Consider the following 26,483-nt stretch of genomic DNA (forward strand, 5'->3'; position numbering starts at 1 on the left):
ATCTGGAGATCCTTTCTGCCCACAGCCATTACCAACTCTTATAGTTTGAGTTATACTTAATCTCCCTTTGGGATTAATATTTTTGACTGAAATTGAATTATAGTTGCTTCCAAACACTGCCACTATTATTTCCATCCATCCTCCTTAGTTTGGTTTTTGCAGGTTCCATATCTAAAGCATGATAATTGCAGAAAATTTTAGCTTATGTATTTATTCTTTACAAATGGTCCAAAACCAGACTGAACTCTGGGAAAATGAGTCTTGAAAATTGTGGAATTATGATATGTAAAATGTGGTGTTTTTATCTGTAAGAATAAGATCATAGAAGAGCCAATAATGCCATTCATGTTTGCAAACATATTCTGTTTATTAAGGAAAGACCTGATATGGGCACCGGCTTTTATCTGAGAAAATAAAGAGTAGATTGATTTTCTTTGTTCTAGATATCATGAAACACTGTTTTATAACTTTAATTAAAGAAATAAATGATACTCACCCAATAAAAACGGTTCTGTAGCTCAGACAAACTCTTTAGTTTGTGTTCATTTTATCCTGCTCAGGATTTAGTGAACTGCAGAACAATCACATCCAAACATTTGAATAATTTTATTTTATCTCTACAAATAACATTAGTGGGAAGCAGAACAAAGCACACAATTTTATACTTGTTAAATGTAAATATACAACAAAAGTCCAGAGGACATGTTTAGCATTTCTGCAGGTTCACAGTTCAGTGACTGAGGCAAAGGATTTTTATTGATCAATGCAACAAGGAGGAAAGAAGAAAAGGAGGCAAACAGCATCAATAATTGCAAGCGCCTTAAACTGTTACTGTTTCATCTCAAGAATCCCACTTCCAGGTCCTCGCCTCTTTGCACTGCAGATGTTACAAAACTGCATCCCAGGAATCTGAGAAGAAAGGGACGTTCCAGATGAAGGAACAATGATAAAAACAAACAAACAACATGAGGTGAAATAATGCAAACCCAGAGAGATTCCACCTACAGCTCCTGAAGATGGTAAACACTCCTTGTGGAACATGTGTCTGCAGTGAAACACCACCACACTAAACGGCTGGGCCATATCTGAAACACAAATACAAAGCCAGTTTAGACAAAAAACAACTTTTTTGGCTTCGTTGGATGCAGCTACATCAGCGTCCTGTTACCTGAGGGTAATATCGCACTGTGACACGACTCGCAGATGTTCCCTTCTGAAAGAACAAAACAGAAAGAGCATATTTAAAAGTTTGACTTAACGTACATTATTTCCATTTTAATTTGTATAAAGACCCACCATCGACCCTGACTCCTCTCATCTGTGTCCGATGCATCTTCTGGAGCAAGGAGAGCGAGTCGGCCACAAGGATCTTTTTGCATCCTTCTCTGAGAAGGATCTTGGAGATGGGAGATAAAAGCTGATTTTTAAAATACTTGAAGAAAAATCCTTCATAAAATGTCTGTTTTGGATCAATTAAATTAACTGTACACAAACTTAAAGCAAACCTCCGTCAGAAATCACCCATATTAGTAAACTGATTGTGTGTAATTGACTATGGCTGCTCTTTTTAAAGATGTTGGGGTTTAGGAAACACATCAAACAAGAAAGAAGGTGCTCTGATCAGATGACATCCAAATAAAAGGTTTTGGTTTACAAAATGCTATACAGTATGTACAGGAAACCTAAAGGAACCCATCACCCTGAACACACCGTTCCCACTGTGAAACGAAGCGGTGGCAGCATAATGCTTTGGGGATACATTTATTCAGCAGGGTTAGAGAGCTGGTCAGAGTCAAAGGGAAGATAGATGGAGCTAAAGACGGGAATCCTGGTAGAAAACCTGATAGAGGCTGCAAAAAATTGGAAAGGCCTAGTCAAAGTCCAGACCTAAATACAACTCAGAATCTGTGCCAAGACTCTCTGACCTTGTAGTATTTTGCAAAAGAAGAACAGGCAAAAATCTTCATCTCGTCAGAACGGTCAAACACAAAAGCAGTTCACACATTTTTGATTTTTTACATGGAAACACAATACTTTGTATTTGTCCATCACATGAAATCCTAATAAAATTGAGTTTATGGTTGTAATGACATAATGTGAAAAAAAAAAAAAAGTCTAAATGCTTTTGCAATGGATCACTTAGAGAAGTGTGTAATGGATCAGAGGCGATGTCTGAACCTTCACTGAGAAGATTAGGTGAAGTTCTCCAGTGAGAACTGGACAAACCTGCAGGTTGTAGTCATGGAGAATTTTCACCAGTGAGTCTCTAAGGTTTGGGATCTCCATCCCCTCCGATATGCGTTTGATGAGCAGAATGGGGTCCACGTGAGTGCCAATGTTATTGAGGAGGCCAGTGATGAAAGCTGGAATCAGTCACAAATCAGAAGGACAGCATGAGGAGAAATGAAATGATAGGTTAACACGGTAAGAGGGTGGTGCCATTTAAATCAGAGATGTGACGTCTCACGTGGCTTGTCGATAGAGTAACAGATGAGATCTTCCCACAGCTCTGCGTCATCCTGCTCTTTAGCGAACTCTATTGCTTTGTCCACGTCTTCTAGCTCCTCCATGATCATCTGGAGGGCTCGTCTACAGTTCCCCATCCTGCCTGGGAGCAACAATCCGGATTAGTTCTTTCATTTCCAACAACAAACATGTTCATCCATCAATACTCACTGAGCAGGAAGACAGTCTCCTCCACAAAGTTCCTCTGCTGACAAATCTCAAGAGCCTGACCAACAAAGTCAAAATAAGATGAGGTTATAAAACAATTTCTTTTTTTGATAGCTTGGCTTTAACTTTAACTTGCTCTATGGTGGGACGCACCTTTTCAAGAGGGCAGTGGGTGCTATCCCTCAGAAAAGGCAGGAGGTTTGGTCGGTCGTACTCTGCATACAGACCGATCTGTCTCTCATGGTACTTCTGGCCTTTGTGGTGATCCCGCTTGAACAGTTTATGGAGGTACTGGGAGGGAAAAACAAACCAGAGTTTTGCTGTGCGACTAAACTTTGATTCTTTAGACTTAAAAAGTAAAAAAAATTAATAAATCAGCTCACCACATGCAGCAGCTCAGGTCTTCCATCAAGTTCCACCACCACCTTGTCTATCTGTTGGAAGAAATATAGAAGAAGACGTCAGCAGAGGGCGCATTTCAATACAGAAGGTAAGGATACAGAACAGTCAAGTGCACTTACAGATATCTTGTCTTCGTTGTCCAGAAGCATATCAACAGCTTTCTAGCAACATAAAATTATACATTATAGGAACACAACTGTATCTACAGTGAAACTGCACTTTTATTCAAACGCAAAGTTTCTGGGGGACAAAGAAATTACAACATTGCAAATAAGTTCCACTTCTAATGTGACCAATATCCTGTACACCTGAAACAAACAAATCAGTTTTCTGAAAAATATGAAAACAAAATGAATAAGATCCAATAACCTGGTTGCATGAGTGTGTACTCCCTTAAACTCAAGCTTTTGATATTTCTCACTCTGCCTTATCAATAGTCTCCAAATCTATCAGATCGTGAGGACATCTCTGGTCCACAGCCCTCTTCAGGACCCCACAGATTTCCTAACAAATTAGCTCTGGGCTCTGCGTCATTACAAAATGTTAAATTTCTCTCACAGTCACTTTTTTTTATTATTATATATATATATATATGTTTGGACTCACTGCGATGCTGAGAAATGAAATTGCTGTTCATTCTCAAGTTTCTAGCAAAGAACTGAAGGTTCCTTCATCTATTGTTCTATAAAACCACACCTCAGCAGGCAGGTATTCATTAAACAATAACTGACAGACTGAGAGCTCCTTGATATTAAAACCTGATAATCAGGTGGTGCCCCGACTCAGTACTTTTGATTAATATTACTGACTTTGTTAATAATTGTCTTTGGTACTTAATCAATTTAATATAAACTTAATTAATATTTTTTCATAGCCAAACCAAATCTATTGTTGTACAACACTGCTGTCCCATGTTTTCCCCAGTTAATGATAAATGCTATGGCTTTTTAAAATCTTCTCCTGACCAATATCTTTGCCCAGATAAAATGATTTGGATTCATAGTAACCTCTATGCACACTATGGCTCTAGCTAAAGGATTCAACACAGCAAATGCCAAGAAGCTTCTACTAGAACATTGAAACATTATGTGTGGTTCATCAGATTCTCCAAGGTTCACAGGTGTGAACTCAAGACTGAAAGCTGAAACTAAAAGAAACGGTGCTTCAACCAAGTGTTAGTTTAAATGTGCAAACTAATGCACCCAGCTTATTGCACCTCCTTTATGTAGATTTTTCTGTTTGTTTTCGAGGTTATTTGGATAAGATATATCTTACAATAAAAGGTGGAAGATTACAAAAATGTGGCATTGTAACAGTTGTACATGTATGTGCTGACTGACTAGATATGAGCTTCGTTTTCTTACCTCTTTGTCAAACTCCATCAGGAGGACGATCTTGTCCTCGATGGAGGAGAACAGGTTGTGTTTGTGGATCAGCTGATAGACGTCCTTATGCCTAAGCCTCAGGTAGATTTCCAAGGCTCTGTCGTAGCGCTGGTCGTAAGTGTACCTGAGTTGGCATCAAGCCCCAAAGAAGAAAAGCATTAAGAACTTTAGCTTAATAAGCGACACAGATGTCCTGCAATATTGCATCTAAACTCATGTTTTAAAAGCATGTAGGAGAGGTTATGGTCCCTCACAGTTCAGCTAGCGTGGTGAGCAACGTGCTGTTGGTGGGATCCCTCTTTAGGTGATCGTTGACGGCCTGAACAATGGCCATGTTATTGTAAAGTTCTCCCGGCCATTCCCGGATCAGTGTAGCAAAACCCTTTTTAATGGGGGAAAAAAGGGAATAGAGGTGGATGGTAATTAAACAGGTGATCGCTGCCGCATATTAATAAAACAAAACAACTGTCAGAGAAGACAAAGTACCTCGTAGTCAGTTTTTAGAAATTCATGCAAGATCATTTCATAAATGGCCGGCCTGAGACGCAGATCTCCTCTTGGTAAATACTGACTGATGGCCTGAAGGTAAAGAGGAGGTGAGAAACAGAGACGGTAACAATTTACAGAATTTACAGAAATGTTTGTGTTTGCTTGAAATACAATCAACCCTACCTTCAGCTGTCCAATGGTCTTAAACCTGTACACCTCATTCTCCCACAACTCCATGTTTTTACCAAGAACCTTTTGACATTTTCTGCAGGAGAAAACACAACCTAATCTTTTAATAATGATGACAATGAACATTTAATATTATGGGTAATAACATACAGATTGGCCTATAATCCATATACAGTCATTGTAATTATGAACATCATTAATTGTAGCATGCATCAACAACTTTTTGGCTTTTATCTTGCAGTATATTTAACCAGCTGGGAGTGTTAATTTTAACAGGTTGGTTACCTGGAATGAGCTCAGCTTGTGACCATAGCTAACAATGGACTCTGGGAACGCCATTACAGAAGCTTAATGTTAACCTGCTTCATCCATTTAAAAACCCCTTTAGATGAGTGTTTGGAATCATTGTTCTGTTTAAATATTGAAATTTCAACCATCTGACCTAAACTACTAAACTCACATGAAAGGAAGTTTGTCAGGACATTTAGGAACAACCCAGGAACCACCATCATTCGGAAGATGCTGGAACAAAAGTGTCGTCGTCCACAATGAAGCGCGTTTAACGTCGTCATGAGCTGAGAGGGTGCTGACCAAGATAACAGCTGCTTCACAATTAAAACCTTAAAGCTTTACTAAAATTTGCAGCTGGCTTTATGGACAAGCAAAATGTCTTCTGCAGAAAAGTTTTATGGTCTGACGAGACAAAAACTGGGCCGTTTGGTGACAATGACAAGACAATGGATGAATCGGACTAACATTAAGCATCATGAATTACTTTCCAAAGCCCAGACCTCAATCTCATGAGTATATTTATATCAGGAAACCATTTTAAATTAAATCTTACAGAAAAAGCTTTCTGCCTGAAAAATATCCAGCTTTGTAAGTGAGATTTATCCAAATAGCAGCTGTGTATGTAAATATTTGAACCGGTATGTATAATTTTAAATTAAAACTTGTGCACCAAATTCCTGTTTAAAAAATGCATTGAAGATTTATGTTGCATCATTATTTCACCTTGATAACACGACTAGAACTTTAAACGATGATAATTAGAGAAAAAAGCTCATTTACTGTTAAGTTCTTTGTCAAAAGTAAGCACATAAACTCTGTGTGTAAAAAAAAAAAATTATTTGAGATTTTTATCTATTAAGTTAGCTCTTTAAAAATAGTTTTTGTATTTTTAGGGACATCCTTGGTTTTTGTTTCAGTGTAAATCTGCAGCACACAGAGGCCTGACCTGGCAGCAGTGTCGTAGTCTCCGTTCTCCACTAAGTGATTGATGTAAGCCATCCCTATTTTCTGAACGTCGTGCCTCTTGATGTTTTTGAAGCTGATCTCTGCAGCCATCAGCGCCTCCTGTCTCAGCAAAAGGATGCAGAATTAAACTCTGACATTCCTTTTTAACCTTTAGCAAGCTTCGGGTAAAGTTCAGCAACACAAACCTCATATTTCTTCTTCTCGAGCAGCCAATCGATGTGGTCATCCTGGTCTCGCTCTTTAGCCACAACGATGTCTTTGGGACTGATGATGTAGAAGAGCGACTCTCCCTCTGAATGCTCTGTTAATGAAAATACATTTATGGCTCTGCACACCAAGCATTACCGCTGACATTTGGTAGTCGATGCATAATAAAATCAGACTGCAGAGAGAGGCAGCGTGACATTTCTCCCAGGCTGGGTTCGATGGTCTCACCAAGGCGGTAGTCCCTGCACTCATTGTCTTGGTAGAAGCGAACGCTCAGAGCATCTGAGGAGATCTCATCGCAGCTCTCGGGGAGAGGCTGGATGATGTCGAGACGAGGCCGAGCGCGAACCTCTTCATCCTGCATGGAGACGTAGCGGGTTATCGCCCAATCCTGTCTGTCTTTAATATGCTGTTAATGCACACATTCAGCAGTGTTAGATTTACCATCTGGTCCATGTGCTCCTGCACAAAAAACAGGGTGACGAGCTGATCCGCCAGCGGCGCCAAACCACAGATGAAGAACTCTGTCTCAAATGCAGACACTGAAAGAAGCAGAACGTGAGGAGTTACATAAGGGAACATCAGGTGGTTTAGAGTGACAGATATTAAACACTTCAATCCTTTGATGTCTTTTCCTTGGTTCTACTTAATTAATGACTGATGCTAAACTTTATTATCATGGGAAGCTGTGGTGTGGAAATCAGCTGCGGATCTTGTTTTTTAAGTCTGAATTACAAACCATATCTTTCAGGATGTTTGAGACAAGCATAAAAAAGTGTAACACTGCTTACAAATTGCAAAAGAAAGTTGATCAAGTCATCAATAATCAGGTTTTGGGGATTTTTTTTTTTTTGCCTTTGTTTTATGATTCAGAGATGTCTTGAGGGAATTAGTCCCTTACATGCTGTGCTTAGAGGATGATCAAATGATGTAATGAAATGATCAATAAATCAAAATTAAATTCAAAGAAATATTTATTAGTGGCGAAGTTTAAAAAAAAAAAAATTTATAAAACAAAATATATAACCCATGTTATAACATTTGTGAAGTCATCATTTCATTTATGCCAAAAGAAAGAGCAAAAATAAAATCAAACAAAGACTGTGTCAAAAAAATAAATAAAAGGTATGTGGTGAATCTTTTACTGGTGTAGAAAACAATTATTAAATACAATATGACTATAAAATCTGTTGTGTCAGCAAATTCTATTGGTGTAGAAAATATTATAAATATATAAATTAAAATTAAAAAACCCAAAAAGTCAAACTAGAATTTGGAAAAAATGTAAAACATAAAAATATTTGGGTAGTGTAGAACACAGAGAAATAAAAGAATAATGAAGAAAAATCCTGTTTTTAATACATTTTAACAGGTCCCTTGAAAACGTCTCACTGCTAGTTACAGGAGCCCAGGGGGACAAAATAAACTCTAGCTCTAGAGTCAGCCTTTTTGTCTTTTTATGACCATGAAGGCAAAGGAGTAGATGAGCAGGACATTATAACTGTAATTGCATTTAGATGTAAATTGTTTATTAATACTGAAATGCTATTTTTTCTTCCATAGTTTAGTTACATGAATCAAAACCAATCAGATTTGGATCTATTCATCCTCTTTTATCCCTGTTCATTATGCAGAAAAATTAAGAAAATGTCTAAATCATACAGAACTGATTAGAAATGGTGTGCGGACCTCTACAAAACATAAGCAGATATAATATCTGCTTTATCGCTACACGGTTTATTTACCTATTTCCACATAGCGATTGGGCAGATCTCTCATTTCAGTTGAATTTCGCTCTCTTACTGCACAAATCTGAGGAAAAACAACAAGACGACACTTAAACATGCAACAAGTGGTGCCTGAAATAAGTGCTGAAACGAACAAGAAGTAGACCTTGATGGAAGTCCCCCAGCCAACGATGAGAGTGGTGTCGTCTTTCCAGCACAGGCTGCAGGGGTACATGTCAGGCCGCAGACTCACGTTATCCCTCAGAACGTTTGTGATCCGCTGCTTTGCGCTGAAGTCGTAGATTTTAACTCCCTGGAAAAAAAAGGAAAATGATGCAACATAAGCATTTATGCAGTCAGCACTAGACATGAAGCTCGGGATTCATGAAGCTGTCACTCACCAAGTTGTTGGCCCAGGCTATCAGGTTGGCTCTCCACTTCACATTAGTGATGGTACCCTCACCTTCATGTAGGACCAAAGTCTTCCACCGGTTCAACCAGTTTCTTTCATACAGAAGCAGCTTGAAGGAAAAAAGCAGATACATCATGTACAGTGGTTGCAAAACTATTCATACCTCCTGTACTTTTCCACATTTGTCACGTTACAGATTAACCAACACAATGTAACATTTATCCCAAATGTGGTATTAAGCCTCCCAAAAAAGACCCTAAAAACAGAAACACTTTTTGCTGCAGTTAGCTCAGACTCCGTCAGATCAGCACCTGGACCCCCCCGCATCACTCTGCCAGGATTCAGTCTGCGGACTTCAGCTCCCTGTTTAATACCATCTAAAAGCATCTGTTGGTCCAGAAGGTACACCACTTCTACATCCTTCCTCCTCATGACTTATCCACCACATCCATAACTTCTTAACCAGGGGTTCCCAACTCCAGTCCTCGAGAGCTACTATCCTGCAACTTTTAGATACAGACCTGCTCCAACACACCTGATTTATAAAGGCTGAATTCTCTCCTCAGCAGGTCATTCAGCTCTGCAGGAGGCCTGGTAAAAAGACACGGGTTATGTGTCTCAGTTCTATAGTGACAGGCTGGACACAGCGCAGGTGGGCCCAACCCCATCACCAACAGTCACGATGAACACCGGAGCACCACAGAACACAGATACTGGTCATATCTTTGTTTATTTTTCCGATGTGTTCTCTGTTCTGTGGGGGACACTGTGTGTGAAATGGAGGAGTGCTGTGACAAGGACATTTCCTTTAGTCTATGAGTGTATGTGAACATCAATTTTCCAGTACGCAGGATTTAGGTATGAACTTTGACTAGGCCATTTTAACACACGAATATGCTTTGATCAAAATTAGCCACCACTGTAATGCTCATATGACTCTTGCATACCTGCAATCACACACACTTATGTGCACATTCTTGCTTCTGCAAGTAATGCAAGCAAACACCAAAAGAAAAACTTCTAACAGTTTCTTTGTTAATATAATCATGTCTTGATCTTTGGTATTTCTGCACAAAGATCAGATTTCAGGATTTAGCAGATTCAAATCAGCCTGAAAAACAAGACTTAGTTTCCTCCCATATCATTTTACAAACCTAATCATACATAACATAATTTCTAACTTTTATTCCAGTTTGTCCACCATGTTTGATTTAGGATGCTGCATCTGCCCGTTGATCTCATTGCAAAGATGTCAGTGGAAGCGGACAGCCATACCTCAGCAGGTTTGCCGTTATCCCGTACTCTTTATTGAAGAGTTTTCAGTTTGATGCTCATATTCCTGACCTGTCTGCTGTTTTTTTTTCCACTAATGTTCCCTACCAAACCTCTAAAGCCTTCACAGAACATTTATACTGAGATTCAACCACACACCAACGTCATTTACTAATTTAAAGCGTTTTGAAGGCAATAGACTGAAAAAGATTTTATTTAGGAGGTATCCGAGCAAAGGCGGTTGAACACAAATGCACATTATTAAAAGTTTATTAAAAACTTTTCAAAACTCATTTAACTTCCACATCCCAACGGTGCACTACTTCATTTTGGTCTATCACATTAAATCACCAATAATATACATAAAGGTTTTTGGTGGAAGCAATACAAAATGTGGAAAAGTTCAAGGTGGGATTATTGCAGTACTTGCAAGGCATGCCAGTGTGAAACTGTGCAGTGCAGTAATGATGAGGAACCTGCAGAGGGCAGTAGACAAACAGCAAATACCACCAATCCAACAGGAGCTGAGGCTGTTAAGCAGCAGTAGAAGCCTCATAAATTCAAGTCAAACTGTACATAATGACATAAAACCTGCTTTTTCCTCTGCGTGGACAGACTTAATTTCACTTAAGAGCATTTTGGCACAAGGAAAATTAAGACAGATTATTCATTTGACTCCAGTGAAGCAGGACAAGCTTCACGTTCACTGATGGAAGAAGTCATTTTGGACGCACATATGGGTCGACAAATTTTGCGAGCAGACCGCATGGAAGCCATAAAAGCAGTGCTGAAAATGTGTTGCATTTCAGGCATGATTTCACATCCTTATCTCTCATCATGATGCTGACTGCTTCTTTTGGCTGCACACCATTTATTGGAGACAATGAGATAGGTGTAGAATGAAGCGTATTTAAAAATCAGTTCTTGTGTCATCATTACAGATGGAATTCACAGCCTCACGCTGGCTTTATCTTTTGCACATTCTTCGCATTGTCGGCATCCTAACTGTATAAAGTTGGACAAAAAGCCCCCCAAAGAAGTACAGATTTGTTACCAGAGAGGCAGAATGCACTCTAATTCAGCATTTGGGCTATGTTAATAAACAGTTTGCTCTACAAAGAGATGATATGACAAAAGAACTGGGGAGACAAAATTGAATTTCCTTTGACAGGATGTGGCGCCCGTTGAGGCTTATTGATTTTCATCACAGGCACCTTGTGGAGGCCTTCACAACATGGAAGGGAGAGGAATCAGCTGCAATTGAAAGAAAATGGCAAAGTAACGCTAATAATGGAGTTTTATGGAGAAACTTTTCCTCACACTGCTGTATAAATGTCAGAGCACCTTGTTCATGGCTCAATGACACGAGGATAGAGCTTTATTGCAATATATCTGTTTTTAATAGGCAGATGTTTTTCTGATGTGGGGAAAAATCAAATCTAATGTTTAAATTCATTTCACCCTATACACTTCTCCCAAAGAAAATCCTAAGAGTCTTTATAATGGCATCTATTTGCTGCGCTCGTAAAGCGTTGCTTTTGAAACACTGCGGAGAGAATAGCACTTTGTGAAAATGGGCAGCTGCGCTGAGAGCACTCCAGCGAAGAGACAGAAAAGTAAGAGCCTTTCACACTAGACAAAAGGCCTGAGTTTTGGCTTCCGAGTCGGGCCAAAGTCACTTCGTTTTTCACACGAATCGGTTTCACCCGGACGCAATCAGGAGGGAATTATTACAGCAGGAAAATTTCGGTAAATGCTGAAAACTGTATGTGATGACCATTAGTGGGGGGAGTACAGTTTAAACCTACCTTGTTGCCCCCGGTGACAAACTGTTTGTAGTTTGATCTGCTGAACTGAGGGTGTAATGAAACAACCTGCAACATAGAAGAAAAAAAAAAGATATTTTACTACCACTAATATACAATACCTTGAAAAGTATCCTTACCCCTTTAAGTTTAGGATGATTCAAACACAAACTTTAACATATTTTACCAGAATTGTATGTGACAGACCAACAAAATATTCTGCATATTTAGAAAGCAGACATGGTCTGTAAAATATTTTACAAAAGCAGTAAAATAAAATGAAAATGATTAAAATAAAGTGTTGCGTACCCCCTAAATAAAACCCGGTGCAACCAACAGCCTTAAGAAGTCACCTAATTATTAAACACAGTCCACCTCTGTGTTATTTAATCTCAGCATAAATCTCAGGTGTTCTGTGAAGGCCTCAGAGATTTGTTAGAGAACATTAGTGAACGAACAGGTTCATGAAGGCCAAGGAACACAGCTGACAGGTCATGGGTGAAGTTGTGGTGAGGTTTAAAGTTGGGTATAGAACCGCAGATTGAGCTATGTTGAAAAACTTCAGTCTCCAGATGTTTAAACCTGGTAGAGACTTGCCCCAAACGGTGGTTCCACGAAGCATTCAGAAGGCCTGAATATAAGTGCATGCCACACTTTTCAGATTTTTATTTGTAAAACATTTTGCATCATTTCCTTTCACTTCATGAATATGCACTATTTAGTTTAGTCCATCACACAGAATCCCTCCCAAAAATACAATAAGGTTTGTGGTTGTAAGTGACATACAGTAAGAGATCAGGGTTAGAATACTTTTTCCAAGCTGATAAAAGATGTTACAGGGGAAAAAACGTACTTTGATAGGACAGTCAAAGCTCTCATGGAAGCCCTCTCTCGTGTAGAGGCCGAACACTTGAACCTGGAACAGAGATGAGACGGCAGAAACACAAAAAGCAAAGGTGAATTACTGAACATTTCTCCTTTAATTGCTGTCTCTGCAACTATCCGAGGCCAGCGGGGAAAACAGTTGTTGGAAAAGAGTTTGATTGGCGCCCTGCTCCTCCTCTGGGTCACCAATTAGTGGGGAAGCTGATTTTGTTTTTTTTTTTAACCCTGCAGGCTTTAGAACAGAAGTCCTAATCTTGGACTTGACCACAGCTTCAGTTTGCTACAGTAGGATATCTGAGCACCCCAGAAAGTTTTTCCCATGATGGGGGAATATTATAAAACTCAGATGCCATCTCCTATTTCGCATTAATGGTTAAGGATTAGGTTAGATTTCAAAGGATTAACAGGAAACTGAATTAGTGGTGGCGAGCTGCTGATGTTGCATCAGTTTTAATTGTCTGCTCCACTTTTTTTTGTGCGACAAGATCTTATTTGTTGCTCAAAGTAGGGGGACAGAGTGGTATCACAGAGCATATCTTGACTGCAAATTCCATGAAGGATTGTGATAATGATGGGAAGAGACAAGATAACAGCAAGAACATGGAGATGGTACTCATGCAGGGGCTGATGGCTGACTGACAGCTCAACGGATCAGCGTGCAAACCTTTAAAACTGCTCCTCAAAACGGTTACGAGCTGCAACAAAATTTATGTGCAGATCTGGAGGAGATAAAACTCCAGCTTAATGCTCTAAATTTGGAGGAAGTGCCTCCCTAACTTTCAGATCATTAACATGATCTGAAAGTTTGAGGCTGATAAGATGAGTTTCAAGATGGAAAGACAGTGATTGGCCTCAGAAAGAAGCTGCAGGACCAAGGATCTGTAACCAGCACTGACGAGCAGACGGATCTCACCTTCCCATCCTCGGAGCAGATGCCCACATTTTCCCCGCTTTCATCCAGGCTGATCTGGTTAATCTTCACTGAACTCTGCGGAGGCAATAAAATGTCAGTTTGACCGTCCAAATGTTTCTTGTTGACATTTTAACCACCGTAAGTAAAAAAGAATCCGTATTTAATGAAGATAAATAAATAAAAAACTCAATAATAAAAATGTTGGGATTAATTCACTTAATGCTTTTAAATTTAAAATCCCAAGTTATGGACTATGGAAGCATTCAAAAGACAAAGTAATTGAACTGATTATCAAAACAGAGACTCATATTCAAAGAATTATATTCATCTTAAGACAACAGCTTGTACTAAGAGGTTTCAGCTTCCTCGTTTCCTGTGAAACGATGAATATCTGGCAGTGAGTTAAAGTTGTTCTTCAGATAAGCTGTCATTAAAAGCATGAGTAAAGGTACCGTACTGCAAAACAAATCCTTTTGAGCTCATCAATTCAGTCCTGATTACTGATTTGGAAATTACATTCCTGCTCAGAGATCATTTTCTCCAGAGAAAAAATGTGTTTCATGTAAAAGGAAAATATGACAACAGGTCTGAAACCAATGAGCAACATCAGTTTGTTTCTATGCATTCAAATTATGCTCTGACTGGATGAAGAGTTCCTTTTGATCCAATCCCAAATATAGAATATGGCTACTGTGCATCTGTATCAGAGTCCCGGATGTAACCCAACTCCCGTCAGCTGTTGTTGCACAGTGCTTTATGGGGACCACCGGTTTTCCTTGACCAATCTTTAAAAATAATGTCCGCAGCTTGCAAAACTATAATAGGGTTATGGCACATCATTATGTTTATCTAACAAATCCGACATTTTCCCGACAATCTGTGTTTTTCAACCTTGGCCGCTGTGGCTCCCTGTCTCTACCTGGAACAGCTCTCATTTTATATATTAAACTAGGGCTGAAACAATTAATCAGATAAATCATGATTAATCGATTACTGAAATGATCTTTAATTAATTTGGTAATTGAATAATCGTTAACTGTAGTATACAGACTCTAAAACATGCCCTTGTCTGATAAAAAAAAGCACTCAGAGCAGAAATTAAGCCAACATTGTACAAAAGAATATATACATTTTGCATTTAAGGTGAAAAACCTTATTAGTCTGTAAATATTCTCTATCCAGAGCTTCTCGAGTGATAGAGTTTAAGATTTCACTATAATGTTTGATAGTCTTTTACTATCCAACAGGTCAAAAATATATTTGCCATGCAGAATTTGCATGCCTGGCACTTGAAATATGTCTATAAAAAAATTGCGCTTCCGGGCACGGCGCTGATGGTATAGGGGCGAAGCACGCGACCATGTGCAGAGGCTATGGTCCTCGAGGTGGCTGTCCCAGGTTCGAGTCCCGGACCCGGTGACAGTTACCGAATGTCTCCCGCTCTCTCTACCCCTTTCCTGTCTACCAACTGTCAAAAAATACAAAATAAAGGCCACTAGTGCCGAAAAACATATCTTTCAAAAAATAAAATAAAAATTGCGCTTCCCAGGAGTCCTTTGTGATTGTTTAACATGGATATTAATGTTGTGATTATGTCTGCCACCTAATGTACTGCATTTATAATAAAAAAATATTGTTAAGTTTTACATCACATCAAATCAAAGCTGTGAAGACTGAATGTGATTGGGCTAAAGTGTGACATAGGGACCCCAGCCACAGGTTGCAGACTCCTGAATTATCTGAAATAGACGTAATTAATCATTTCAATCAGCAGAATAAAGTTTATTTTTTGATGGTAATCATTTTTTGGGGTTTCTGATACCACAATAGGTTACTCTGGACAGGTATTTTCAACATGCTCATGTTCAACATGAGTGTTTTCCCAAAGTGCAGCATGGTCATGGAGTCATAAATAAAATAAATAAATGTGTACAAATAGAAAAAAAGAAAGGTGGTCTAATGGAGCTCAGCCTCTGCTGCAATTAACCAGACTCTTCTGTCAATAACGGTTCCAAGTACATGTGATGGCGGCAGAATGTTTTACAAAATAGGCTTTGCATAAACTGCTATGAACCTTTTCACAACTAGAGTAGTTTTAACATGGCAGCATTTTTCCACCTAGCTCTTAAGTCACCAAGACGATCCAAACTTCTTTCTCTTTATACAAGCTGACGATGTAAAAGAACTTATAGTACCCTCATCTATTTAAGGCAACCCAGTAAAAAGGTGAACAAAAGCTTTAAAACCAGCTGTTGTTATGGAGACTTGGTGACCCCAGATGTCACTTTAACTACTGTTAACAGCTCTAACAGTGAGCTTTCAAGATTCCCTCACCTTCCTCTTCAACGTGTGTGCCGGCAAACGTTTTTACTTTGCTACAGTTCCAGTAAAACTTTTATGGTTGTGTCTCGGACTGTAGATATGGGAAAGTTTAGGTGTGCAACTGTCTTTCTTGTAGCCATTTCCTCACTTCTTAAATGGCAGTTGTGTTTTGTTGTTCCCATTTTGGGCCTCTGTGTCTCATCATACTTATAATCTAGTTCCTAGGCACTCTGATCAACTGAAAATACTAATTTGTTCCCATAAAATACTAATTCGTGGACACGAAATATTAATTTGTGGCCACCAAATATATATATTAGAGAAAGGAAGGAAGTAAGGAAGGAAGGATGAATAGAGGGAAGGATAAGTAAGGAGGACAGAAAGGACAATAAGGATGGAGGGAAGTAAATCCAAGGATGAAAGGAAACCTCCACTCAAGGAAGGAAGGAAGGAATAACTTGTGGAAATACTAATATTCTTCCAAACTCTTTTTACATATTTATCACCGCCTGGATAATTGCATACCTTAAGAGACTACTACTAATGTCGCTACTACCAATTACAAATTCATACTTACAACTTCATATTTCTGAGTGGCATTTCCTTGAATGTCCAGCAGGAAAACCTTTCCAAAATGGGTTCCTAGAGCAAGAAACTGAAAAAAGACAAAAAAGTAAGTTAAACCAGAAGATGTTTAACAATTTTAAGTTGAAAAAAAAAAGTTGGCTGTGGGAAAGGATAAAAAATATTTCCTTGGAACGTGGTCATAGTGGGGATTGGGTGGGCTTGGAGGCAAAGCTGTGAAATTGCAGGGAGTGGAAAAGCCCTATTTATTAAAGCAGACAGTGTGAAATGGCATTTCCCCCTCAAATTAAAATGCTTAAGCATAATAAATGCACTCTACATGCTCCTCTTGCAACCCAATCACCTTCTTTCCCAGCATAGACTCGTTTCTTCTCCTGAGCAGCAACTGGTTTCTGTGTTTTAAGGCTTCAGCAGGGGTGCACGGATCCATACGCCTGTGTGTGTGTGTGTGTCTGTGTGTGTGTGTCTGTGTGTGTGTGTGTGAGGGCGTGCAAGTCCACGAGGACAAAAAAAATTACAGAAACCGGGGGCTTCTAGCATTAGATTAAGTGTGTGTTCTTCCACCCCGACCCCTGCTGCACGCCGTCTTCCTAATCCCCCTCCCTTCCCAAGCAGCATGTGGATGTGCGGCGAGCCCACCATGCTTCAGTGCAGTCTATAATGAAATGCTTATATTTACAGGCATAGCTGAGCATGTCAGACAGAGCCCCCTGCAATCTCCCCAAATAAAATAACCAAAAATAAATAAATAAAAGGTTCAGCCTTGTGAGGCGGAGCGACTTTTAAAAGGGATTTATCAGGATGGGAATTGTTCAAATGAAATTCCAATTCAGACACTTAAAAATATGAGGGAACATAAGGCAGCGTGGGCTGCTTTGGAGGGTGTAGGGGGTTGTCACGGTGGTAGGGGACTGGTGTGACCACACAAGTTGCCAGATAGCTAAAAGGTACACAAAAACAGAAATTACTAAAACAGGGAGCTGATCCAATTTATCATTTAACAAACACTGTGTTTCTTTATTGCTACTTTAGGTGTGGCAGACAAAAAAGGCCTAAATCCTCAAAGCAGAAATAAATAAATGAAAATCAATTGTTGTTAATAAAACATCAGGTGAAGAGACGTAACTGGGCTTGACTTTGGCTCAGCTCAGGCGTGAGGGTGTGCTGCTGGTGCCACGATGGCTGAACATCACGCTGAGAGTGGCCCTCTTAAAAGAAAATACAGACATTCAAATATGTAAGAAGTGGGAATAAAAAGAGGAAAAGACAATCGTGCCTTCTGATGCACCTCCCTGAGAGGGAAAAAGCAAGGGGGCTAGGTGAGAAAAGAATGGCCTGCCTCAACAGATCGAGCAAAAGCGACAAAAACCAACTTTGAAGATGGCATCTCTCAGATGTGCGCGTAAACAGAAGGAAATCTCCCCTGGAGATGATTGGACTTGAAGCTGAAATACCCTCGTGGGTGGTGGATTATCACACTTACCTTGTCGTGGACGGTCATACAGCTGGCTGCGTCATTCTGGAGGATTTCAGTCACCCCGTTGGAGAGCCTCTCATACTTCAGCTTGGGCTCCTCCTCGCTGTCCTCCTCCTGGTGGAGACAGGAGATGGGTTCTTACTGAAACACTGTCTTAAAAGGTAGTCATTACAACAGGGTCACCTCTAAAACTACAGAAAGCTTTCTCAAAAATGGTCCATGCAGTGAGATGGAATATACAAAATGCCTTTATTAAGTATCTTGTCTTCAAAACAAAGAAAAGAAAGGTCAGAAGATGCTCCTGGTGAAGGTGCTTGAAGATACCTTTTTGAAAATTAAGCCGGAGTGGTAAATAATTCAATATGAGCCTTATGTACAATGCCTTGCAAAAGTATTCTTGACCCTGTTTTTTTACATTTTTCACATTACAACCAGAACCCTTTGTGTATTTTATTGGGATTACGTGAGGAAGATCAACACAAAGTAGCAGATAACTGTGAAGAGGAAGGAAGATGGTACATGGTTTTTAACATTTTTATAATGATCTGAACAGTGTGATGTACATTTTTTTCCAGCCTCCCTGGGTAAATAAATACCTTTATTAACAATCACAGTTACAAGTGTTTTGGGGTATGTCTCTACCAGCTTTGAGGATGACATTTTCGCTCAATAATCTTTGCTTTAACTCAGACTGGATGGAGAGCGTCTGTGAACATCAAATATAACCTCTTGCTCAGATTTGTCAGTAAGATTTAGGCCTTGGTCATTCTCACATAAGATTGTGCTTTGGATTAAACCCTGCTGTCCTAGCTCAGGCTTCCAGCCGGTTGTTGTCCTGCTGGAAGGTAAACCTCCGCCCCAGTCTCAAGTTTTTTGTAGCTTCTATCAGGGTTTCTTCCACGATTGTCCTGTATTCAGCTCCACCAGTCTTCCCATCAACTCTGACCTGATTTTCTTTAACTGGTGAATAAATCCATTCCCATAGCATGATGGAGCCACCACCATATTCACCAAAGGGACTTATGTTTAGGGTGATATCTAGTGTCACATAATATTCACTGCTATACCCATGTTTGCTTTGGAAAGACTACTACATAAACCCTGTTTTAACTCTTAATTAACTCCGTTTCATAAAATATGAAAAAGAAAAAAAAAAAAAAAAAAAAATCACAATTTCATCTGGCATTCTAGCTCTCTGCTTTTTTGGCTAATTGCCTTTCATCTAATGCCTTTGCATTAGATCTCATAAATATTTTTATATTATTTATAGATATTTTAAATAAAATATCACTAATTAATTATTTTTGAACAGAGTTTGTCATGAATGCATGTGTACCAAAATTTAAGTACTTGCATTTTATAAATGATGCTAAAATTTAAATATATCAATAACATATGATATTTCAGCAGGAGCACTAATGGCTGTTGCATTTCAGATTTTTATATAAAAGCAGTCAGATCATGTTTGCACCATGTTTTTGCTTCAGTACAACGATATTGTACTGAACAGAATATAGTTTTTTCTGTTATGTAGAAACTATATCTAATAAGCACCTATTCCTATAGTTAACAATGGATTTCTACCATTAATTTCTTAAATAATGAAATCAGTGAGATATTTGGAAGCAAAATGTAATTTTCGCGTCTGTATGACTGCAGTAGGAATATTAATATACATTAATATAAATTCCCGATAGAAAGTGTGATCTGTGGCCACGTTATTTTCTTTAGTTTTTCAGCAATGACTTTATCCATCAAATGTAAGAAATCTGCAAAAATTAAAGATTAAAATGTTCCTTCACAGCTATCAACAGCAGCAAGTAATACGGTATAAAATTAACTGGTTTTGAAAAGGATAGAACATGTGTATTTTTTGTATTATTTTGCATGAAATTCCTCATGAAAAAGAATGCTCTCCTTTTTGTTGGTGCCGTTTGTCCCCAGTGAAATACATGCATTTATTGTTTTCATAAAGCAAACTTAAGGTATTCCACTGTGTTGCACTTTCCAGCACGAGTCCACATTGGAGGCCGGTCACAGCTTGAATATTACTCATAATTCGGTTTCTAACCAATGCTGCACAGTCTGTGGCTGCCCAGAGGGTGCATCAACTCAAAACATTGTCTGCCATTATGTGCTCCTGGCTTGGAGGTGGGGGACAATAGCGTGGAAAAAATGTTATTTTCAAAAACAATCCTTCCCCACTCAACAACGCCACATCTAGGCTATTTCCTGTGTATTCTGGTTGTGAGATTTCTGATGCGAGGGCATTTGTCACGGGTTTCAAAGGCGTATCAAACAACAAAGGCAAACTTCATCCCCACAGAGAAAATACCCGTTTTAAAAGTTTTGCCATCTCTTATAAGTTGCTTTTTGTTTTGTCAACTACAGAGCTGGGTTTTGTGTTGTAACCGTTTATGCTGCTTTTCTTGCCTCTTGTCAGTTTAAATACACATGCTGAACCGTTCCATGCGACGACGTCAAGGATATCGTTCTGCCTTAGGCATAAAGAGGACAGAAGGATTACACTCGTCACAGATCGAGGGGATGTTTCATTCGATATCATGAAAATAATGTGGCATGTAGCTAACTGTGTCAAATATAACAACCTGGTCTGATGAAACACATGGACAAATAACACTGATGTAAATACTTTCTGGTGCAACATATTTGGAAATTATAACACCAATTACACTGTCTGATGCAGAGATCCAAAAGTTTCTAGCACAAATTCACTGACTCCCAAAGTGCATGAAGAGGGGCAAAGATCTGGTGACGGGAAGACTCCAGCAACGCTTTATTAACAGACCAACGCATTTCGGCCTGTGGCCTTCATCAAAACACTAAACATTTTGTGTTTAAATGACCAATCACACATTCACACATAAACAGGCTGACCAATCAGCATTCAGGGGGATGGTGCTAGCTGACTGGTTCAGCCCAGAGACTACTTGGGCTCTGGGCAGGAAATCACCTTACACATCTAAAAGTAGTTCCTTCCCAAAGGTGCACAGAAAAATGCAGACAAGTTAAAATTACATATAGCAATCGCTGGAATTCTAAGAAAAACTTGAACTAGATGACAGCAATTAAGTTTATTTATCTAATTTTTTTATTTAAACAAAAACTTTTTGGTGTTTTGTGTTGACCCTGATGAAGCCCAAAAGCCGCAACACATCGTCTGCTAATAAAGGTTGTTTTTAGTATTTCACGTGTTGCTGGAGTCTTCACCTTCACAATAAGATGCAAATGTTTTCTACTGTTGTGATGAAAACTTCCACCATCTAAATACGTTTTATCCCTTTCAGGCTCTGCATCCACCAGCAAGGACATAACATATTCCTGGGTTTAAAATTTATTATTTCATTATTTATATAATGCTCTTCAGTGAAGTGAGTTCTAACTTGATATAGCCACCATTACACAAAGACCACAAATAATACGAATCACCAAGTAATACATCACCAAGAATTGCTAAATTTTAGGATTCTGACAAAATTCTTTGCCAATTTGTGAAGCCCTAAAATTCAGTTACGACACAGGTACGACATATAAAGATAAATCCTAAGATTCGGCTTGATTCGAACAAATACTGTCAAAAATTGAGTACGATTTACACAAATCTATTAAGAATACGGAACGAACTTTAGGAATAAGTTATCATTAGGCCAAACACATCTAAGAATCAGGTAAGATTAGATTTTAAGTTATTACTATTCTTGACAATTCTTGGGATTTTCCATCAAGATAAAATAAAAACTGACGAGGGACTAGCAGGAGTGAATTTTATTTGAATGATGATTGTTAATATTTACGAGTTAAAATGTTTGATTTGAAGTCACTTGATTGTTTTTATTAAAAAAAAGTAATTAGAAATAAAATTTTGAAAAAACTGGTTTTAACTTTTTATTTTTATTTTGTTATTTATTTAAAAATTCATTGTTTTGGTTTTTTACTTTTTCTACTAATTGTTTTCTAAGGGCAAAAGAGAGATTTTCACAGTTTTAGGGGTTACAATGGCCCTGAGTGGTCAAGACAATGCATCACCAATCCCTGATTGAGTTAACAACACATAGGAATGCCTATAAATTTGTTAAGAATTGACTGAGATGTTTTGGATTTGGGAGTTCGGCACCAAAATTTTAAACAGCTCAAAACTTTTGCCATGAATTCCAGATTGCTCAATACTTGCAAGAACCGACTAAGAATGAAATATGGATCAGTTACAAATTAAGGAACTTATTGTGATTCAGCATTTAAGGTGATTCGTATTATTCGTTTTTCTGTGTGAAATGGGGGCATGTGAGAGAACATCCCACATCAGACAGATAAGCATAGCTCTAAAACTTGTAAAGGGTCAGATTTTGAATTTATGTTCATGGCAGTCTAATAAAATTGCTCTCAACAAAATGTAACTATTTTAATTGGTTAAATTCAAAATTATTCTTGCATCCCTCTGTTGTTAAATATACAGGCCATCTTAGGTGTACACCTAATTGATTTAAAGAAGGCTCGAGAAAATGGGTCAGGCTTGGACGATACAAAAATCAAGCTCTTTGGAATCCATGCGACCCACTGCACTGGTAGGAAGAGAAACACTGAGTTTGTCCTGATGGACAGCATCTCCAAAGTCAGTAACAGTGGCAGAAACATTGCACTTGGGGACAGTTTTCCCTCTAAACTGGCAATACAACTTTGGGGACAGGTACCAACAAATCATGGACGAGAACGTACTTCTTTTCATTCAGTCACAACATCAGAGATGGGTCGTGGATGGGCATTCCAATATGTCAATGACCCGTACAAACCATCGGTACAGCAAAGAAGTAGCTTAGCAAGAATCACATCAAGGGTGACTGAGCGGCCTCGCTAGTTAAGATCTCAACCCCACAGAAAATCTGTGGAGGCATGTCAAGCTTTGAACAGATGACTGGAACAAAATACCCTTTTGTATGTCTGCAGGCCTTTTAATTCCTGATCAAGTTTGTGTAACACTAAAATCAGAATCAGAATCAGCATTATTGCCAAGTTTGTACAGACAAACAAGAAATTTGACTCCGGTACACTTTGAAGAATATCTTTTTAAATGTACATATATACACAATTGACTTTGCAAAATAATATATTTTGAGATCAGTCCAAGCACGCATGGTGTAGTTATGGACTGTCAAGTGTTCATCAGAGAAACACCCTGGGGAAAGAAACTGTCTCTGTGGCGGCTGGTTTTAGCAGACAGCGCCGACCTGAAGGTAAAAGCCTATAAAGTTTGTGTGCAGGGTGTGTGGGGTCTGCAGAGATTTTAGCTGCCATTTTCCTTACCCTAGACCTGAATAAGTCCTGGATCGAGGGAAGTTCAGCCCTGATGATTCTCTCTGCAGACCTGATTGTTCGTTGCAGTCTGGACCTGTCCTGATCTGTTGATGAGCTAAACCACACTGAGATGGACAAAGACAGGACAGACTGAATTAGGGCAATGTAGAAGATGACCAGCAACCCCTGTGCAAGGTTGTATTTGTTGAGTTGCCTGAGGAAGTATAGTCTCTGCTGGGCTTTCTTCCGAACGTTGTCTATGTGTGAGGACCATCTCAGGTTTCAAGAAATGGTGGTTCCTAGGAACTGAAAGTGGTCCACAGTAGATCCAGTGTTGTTGAGGATGGTGAGACGTGTGTGTGGCGGTGGTGTTCTCCGGAACTACACCATCATCTCCACAGTTTTGAGTGAGTTAAGTTCCAGGTGGTTCTGACCACACCAGTGTACCAGCTGATCCACCTCCTGTCTGTATGCAAACTCATCAATGTCCTGGATCAGTTCAATAACAGTGGTGTCATCTGCAAACTTCAGTAGTTTCACAGACAGGTCCGCTGCGGTGCTCTCATTTGTGTAGAGGTAGAGGAGGAGGGCGGAGAGAACATACCCCTGGGGGATGCTGGTGCTCATGGTCCTTGTGCGGGAGAAGATACTCCCCAGCCTCACCTGCTGCTACTGGTCCTACAGGAAGCTGGTGTTCCACTGACAGGTGGAGGAATGGGACTTTGAGCTGGATGAGCTTCTGGTGGAGGATGTCTGGGTTTATAGTGTTGAAGGTCGAGCTGAAGCCCATGAGCAGGATCGTGCTTATACAAGACTCGGTCCCCACTGCTGTGAGCCTCTTCCTTATCCTTGCGCAGCTGCCTCAGATGAGAAGCGAACCAAGGTTTATTGTTATTATATGTGTAGAAGGTCTTGGTCTGCACACAGGTCCTCACAAAAACTGAAGTATGTTGCACCACCTCAGTAAGTTGGTTTAAATCAGTGTCTGAAGTTTTAAAAACAGTCCAGTCTGTGCAGTCAAAGCAGGCCTGTAACATCTGCTTTGAGTCATCAGTCCACTAACGGGCCGAACCACAGGTTTGGAAGCTTTTAATTTCTGCCTGTAGGTTGGGATGAGGTGGACCAGAGAGTGGTCAGAAAGTCCCAAAGCAGCCCTGGTGACAGTATGATATGCATCCTTGAAAGTTGTGTAGTAATGGTCCAGCGTGTTTCTATCCCTGGTGGGACACTTAATGTGCTGTCTGTATTTGGGAAGTTCATTGGAGAGGTTTGCACTTTTAAAATCCCCAAAAACAATGATGAGAGAGTCTGGATGTTTTTTTCTCCACGTCTGTTATCAGCCGAGGCAGTTGTTTTTCAGCATCTGAAGTGGAGCCTTGAACTCCCTCGTGAATAAAACAATTTACAGTTTATGAAAAATGACTCCAGGTCAGGACATGTCTTCTTCAACACTTTGATATATCTGCACCAACCTGTGTAATCTTATATAAAGGCAGATTCCACCTCCTCGCTTTTACTCCAATAAGTCTGCGTTGCGGTTCGCTCTAAACAGCTGAAAACACGGTATCAGAAGTGCGCAGTCTGGGGGATTCTTACTCAACCAGGTTTCGGTAAAGCAGATGGTGGCAGATCCGCAGAGGTCCAAGTTTTTACAGGTGAGGAGAAGCAGTTTGTCCATCTTGTTGGCCAGGGAATGTATATTTGACAGGTGGATTGAAAGCAAAGATGCGATTGGTCCTTGAATCTATGTTGGCATAGAAGTTGTGTTTTTTTTTCTATGAATTGTAATACAAATCCAAACCTCATTGGCATCAGTAATCAATAATCCATTTTCATCAGGTTTAAAATAAAGAGAAATTGAAAAATAACTAAAAAAACATTTCTCTTTTACTTTAAAGAGTATGCAACACTGGCAAAATGCTTCTGCACAGAACACAGTCCCTAAGTTTTATGCAAACCCAAAGCCAAGTCCACAATGAGGTGTTAGCATCTTCCCTCAAGGACAATAAAATGCATTAGGTCCTACAGCAGCTGACACGCAACTCACAAAAATAAACAAGATTGACATAATTTTTGGATTTCCATACTTTTCTTTAGCTCACTGTGACCTGCTTGAGAGTGAAGTACTTCGTAGCCTGCCTCTAATAATTTATTGTATTCTCTGCTTCCTGTGAAGAAAAATAAAAATCAGCTTCCTCCCTGACTGCCGTGTAGAAGTCCTGTTTTATTTAGCCCGTGTGTGATTCTCCGGAGCACAGATGTACTGTAACATGCCAAAGTTCAGACATAATGTTGAAAGATCTGGAAAACCATCTGTAATTCATGAGTGTTTGGCACCTCTCAAACTCTGCAAACTCTGACAAAGATCTTTCGGGTATCAAGCTATGTTGATGTATTACAGTCCTTTCAGCAGACACAGTGCTTTATTTGAGTTAAAAATCATCCAGGCTTGACTGAACTATGCACACCCCTGTGACGTTAACAATATGTTGATGCATTTCTGTGCTGACATACTGGTGCAACTGCATGACATTTTTTGATCTATGTTGTTTTTTTTCTCTCTCTTTCTATAAGCCTACTTTTATACCAAACTATTGTAAAACTCCTTTCCCCTGCTTCGGTATTTGAAAGAAAAAGAAAACATCAGTACAAAATGATGTAATGATGAGTTTTACCTCAGATTCATCTGTGAGTTCTCCAGTTTGCTTCTTTTCCTGAGAAAATAAAAACACATTGAGTTTCTTTAAAACAAACAACCTTTGCAGTGCAAGATCGGATGTTAAATTATTGTGATTTTCGTCTAGAATTTAGAGAATTGCAGAAATATCACAACATCATAGTTATAGCATCCCAGAATTGTATTTTACGTACTCCAAATGAAACAATTGACAAACTGAATATTGTTTGAATATTCAATAAACAAGTTTAATCGAATAAACGCCACAATAAAATGATATAAAGTGTACATAAATGCATCAAAATTAGCCTGCTAGCTTACCAGCTCCTCCACTTCCGCCATTGTGATAACAGTGCTATATCCAATCGTTATTTAATCTCAAAACGTCAAATACATGTTAGCTAAAAGGGGAAAAACAATACTTCGAGAAGAAAGCATTCAGTATACAGTCCTATACAATTATGTTTGTTGTCGAAGCGAGCTTCATGGTCATCGG

At 39.2% G+C, this 26,483-nt stretch overlaps 1 protein-coding gene across 1 annotated transcript; it reads right to left on the reverse strand.

The window, feature by feature from the left end:
* Nucleotides 1-591: 591 nt before the first annotated feature.
* On the reverse strand, nt 592-26,476 carry vps41 (VPS41 subunit of HOPS complex). Its single transcript, XM_047349778.1, has 28 exons — nt 26,309-26,476; nt 25,986-26,024; nt 18,007-18,114; nt 16,516-16,593; nt 13,617-13,691; nt 12,672-12,734; nt 11,822-11,887; nt 8,731-8,850; nt 8,496-8,642; nt 8,348-8,414; nt 7,047-7,144; nt 6,831-6,960; nt 6,581-6,696; nt 6,376-6,494; nt 5,133-5,214; nt 4,947-5,039; nt 4,715-4,842; nt 4,440-4,584; nt 3,195-3,236; nt 3,057-3,107; nt 2,827-2,964; nt 2,677-2,731; nt 2,468-2,608; nt 2,227-2,363; nt 1,297-1,396; nt 1,169-1,213; nt 1,006-1,085; nt 592-909 (listed from the first exon to the last, which is right to left on the reverse strand). Exons 1-28 carry the CDS (start codon nt 26,327-26,329, stop codon nt 829-831), a joined length of 2,565 nt encoding a protein of 854 aa, XP_047205734.1. The 5' UTR covers nt 26,330-26,476; the 3' UTR covers nt 592-828.
* Between the last annotated feature and the right edge of the window lie 7 nt (nt 26,477-26,483).

The sequence above is a fragment of the Girardinichthys multiradiatus genome, chromosome 21, assembly GCF_021462225.1.
Source record: "Girardinichthys multiradiatus isolate DD_20200921_A chromosome 21, DD_fGirMul_XY1, whole genome shotgun sequence".
NCBI classification, from domain to species: Eukaryota; Metazoa; Chordata; class Actinopteri; order Cyprinodontiformes; family Goodeidae; genus Girardinichthys; species Girardinichthys multiradiatus.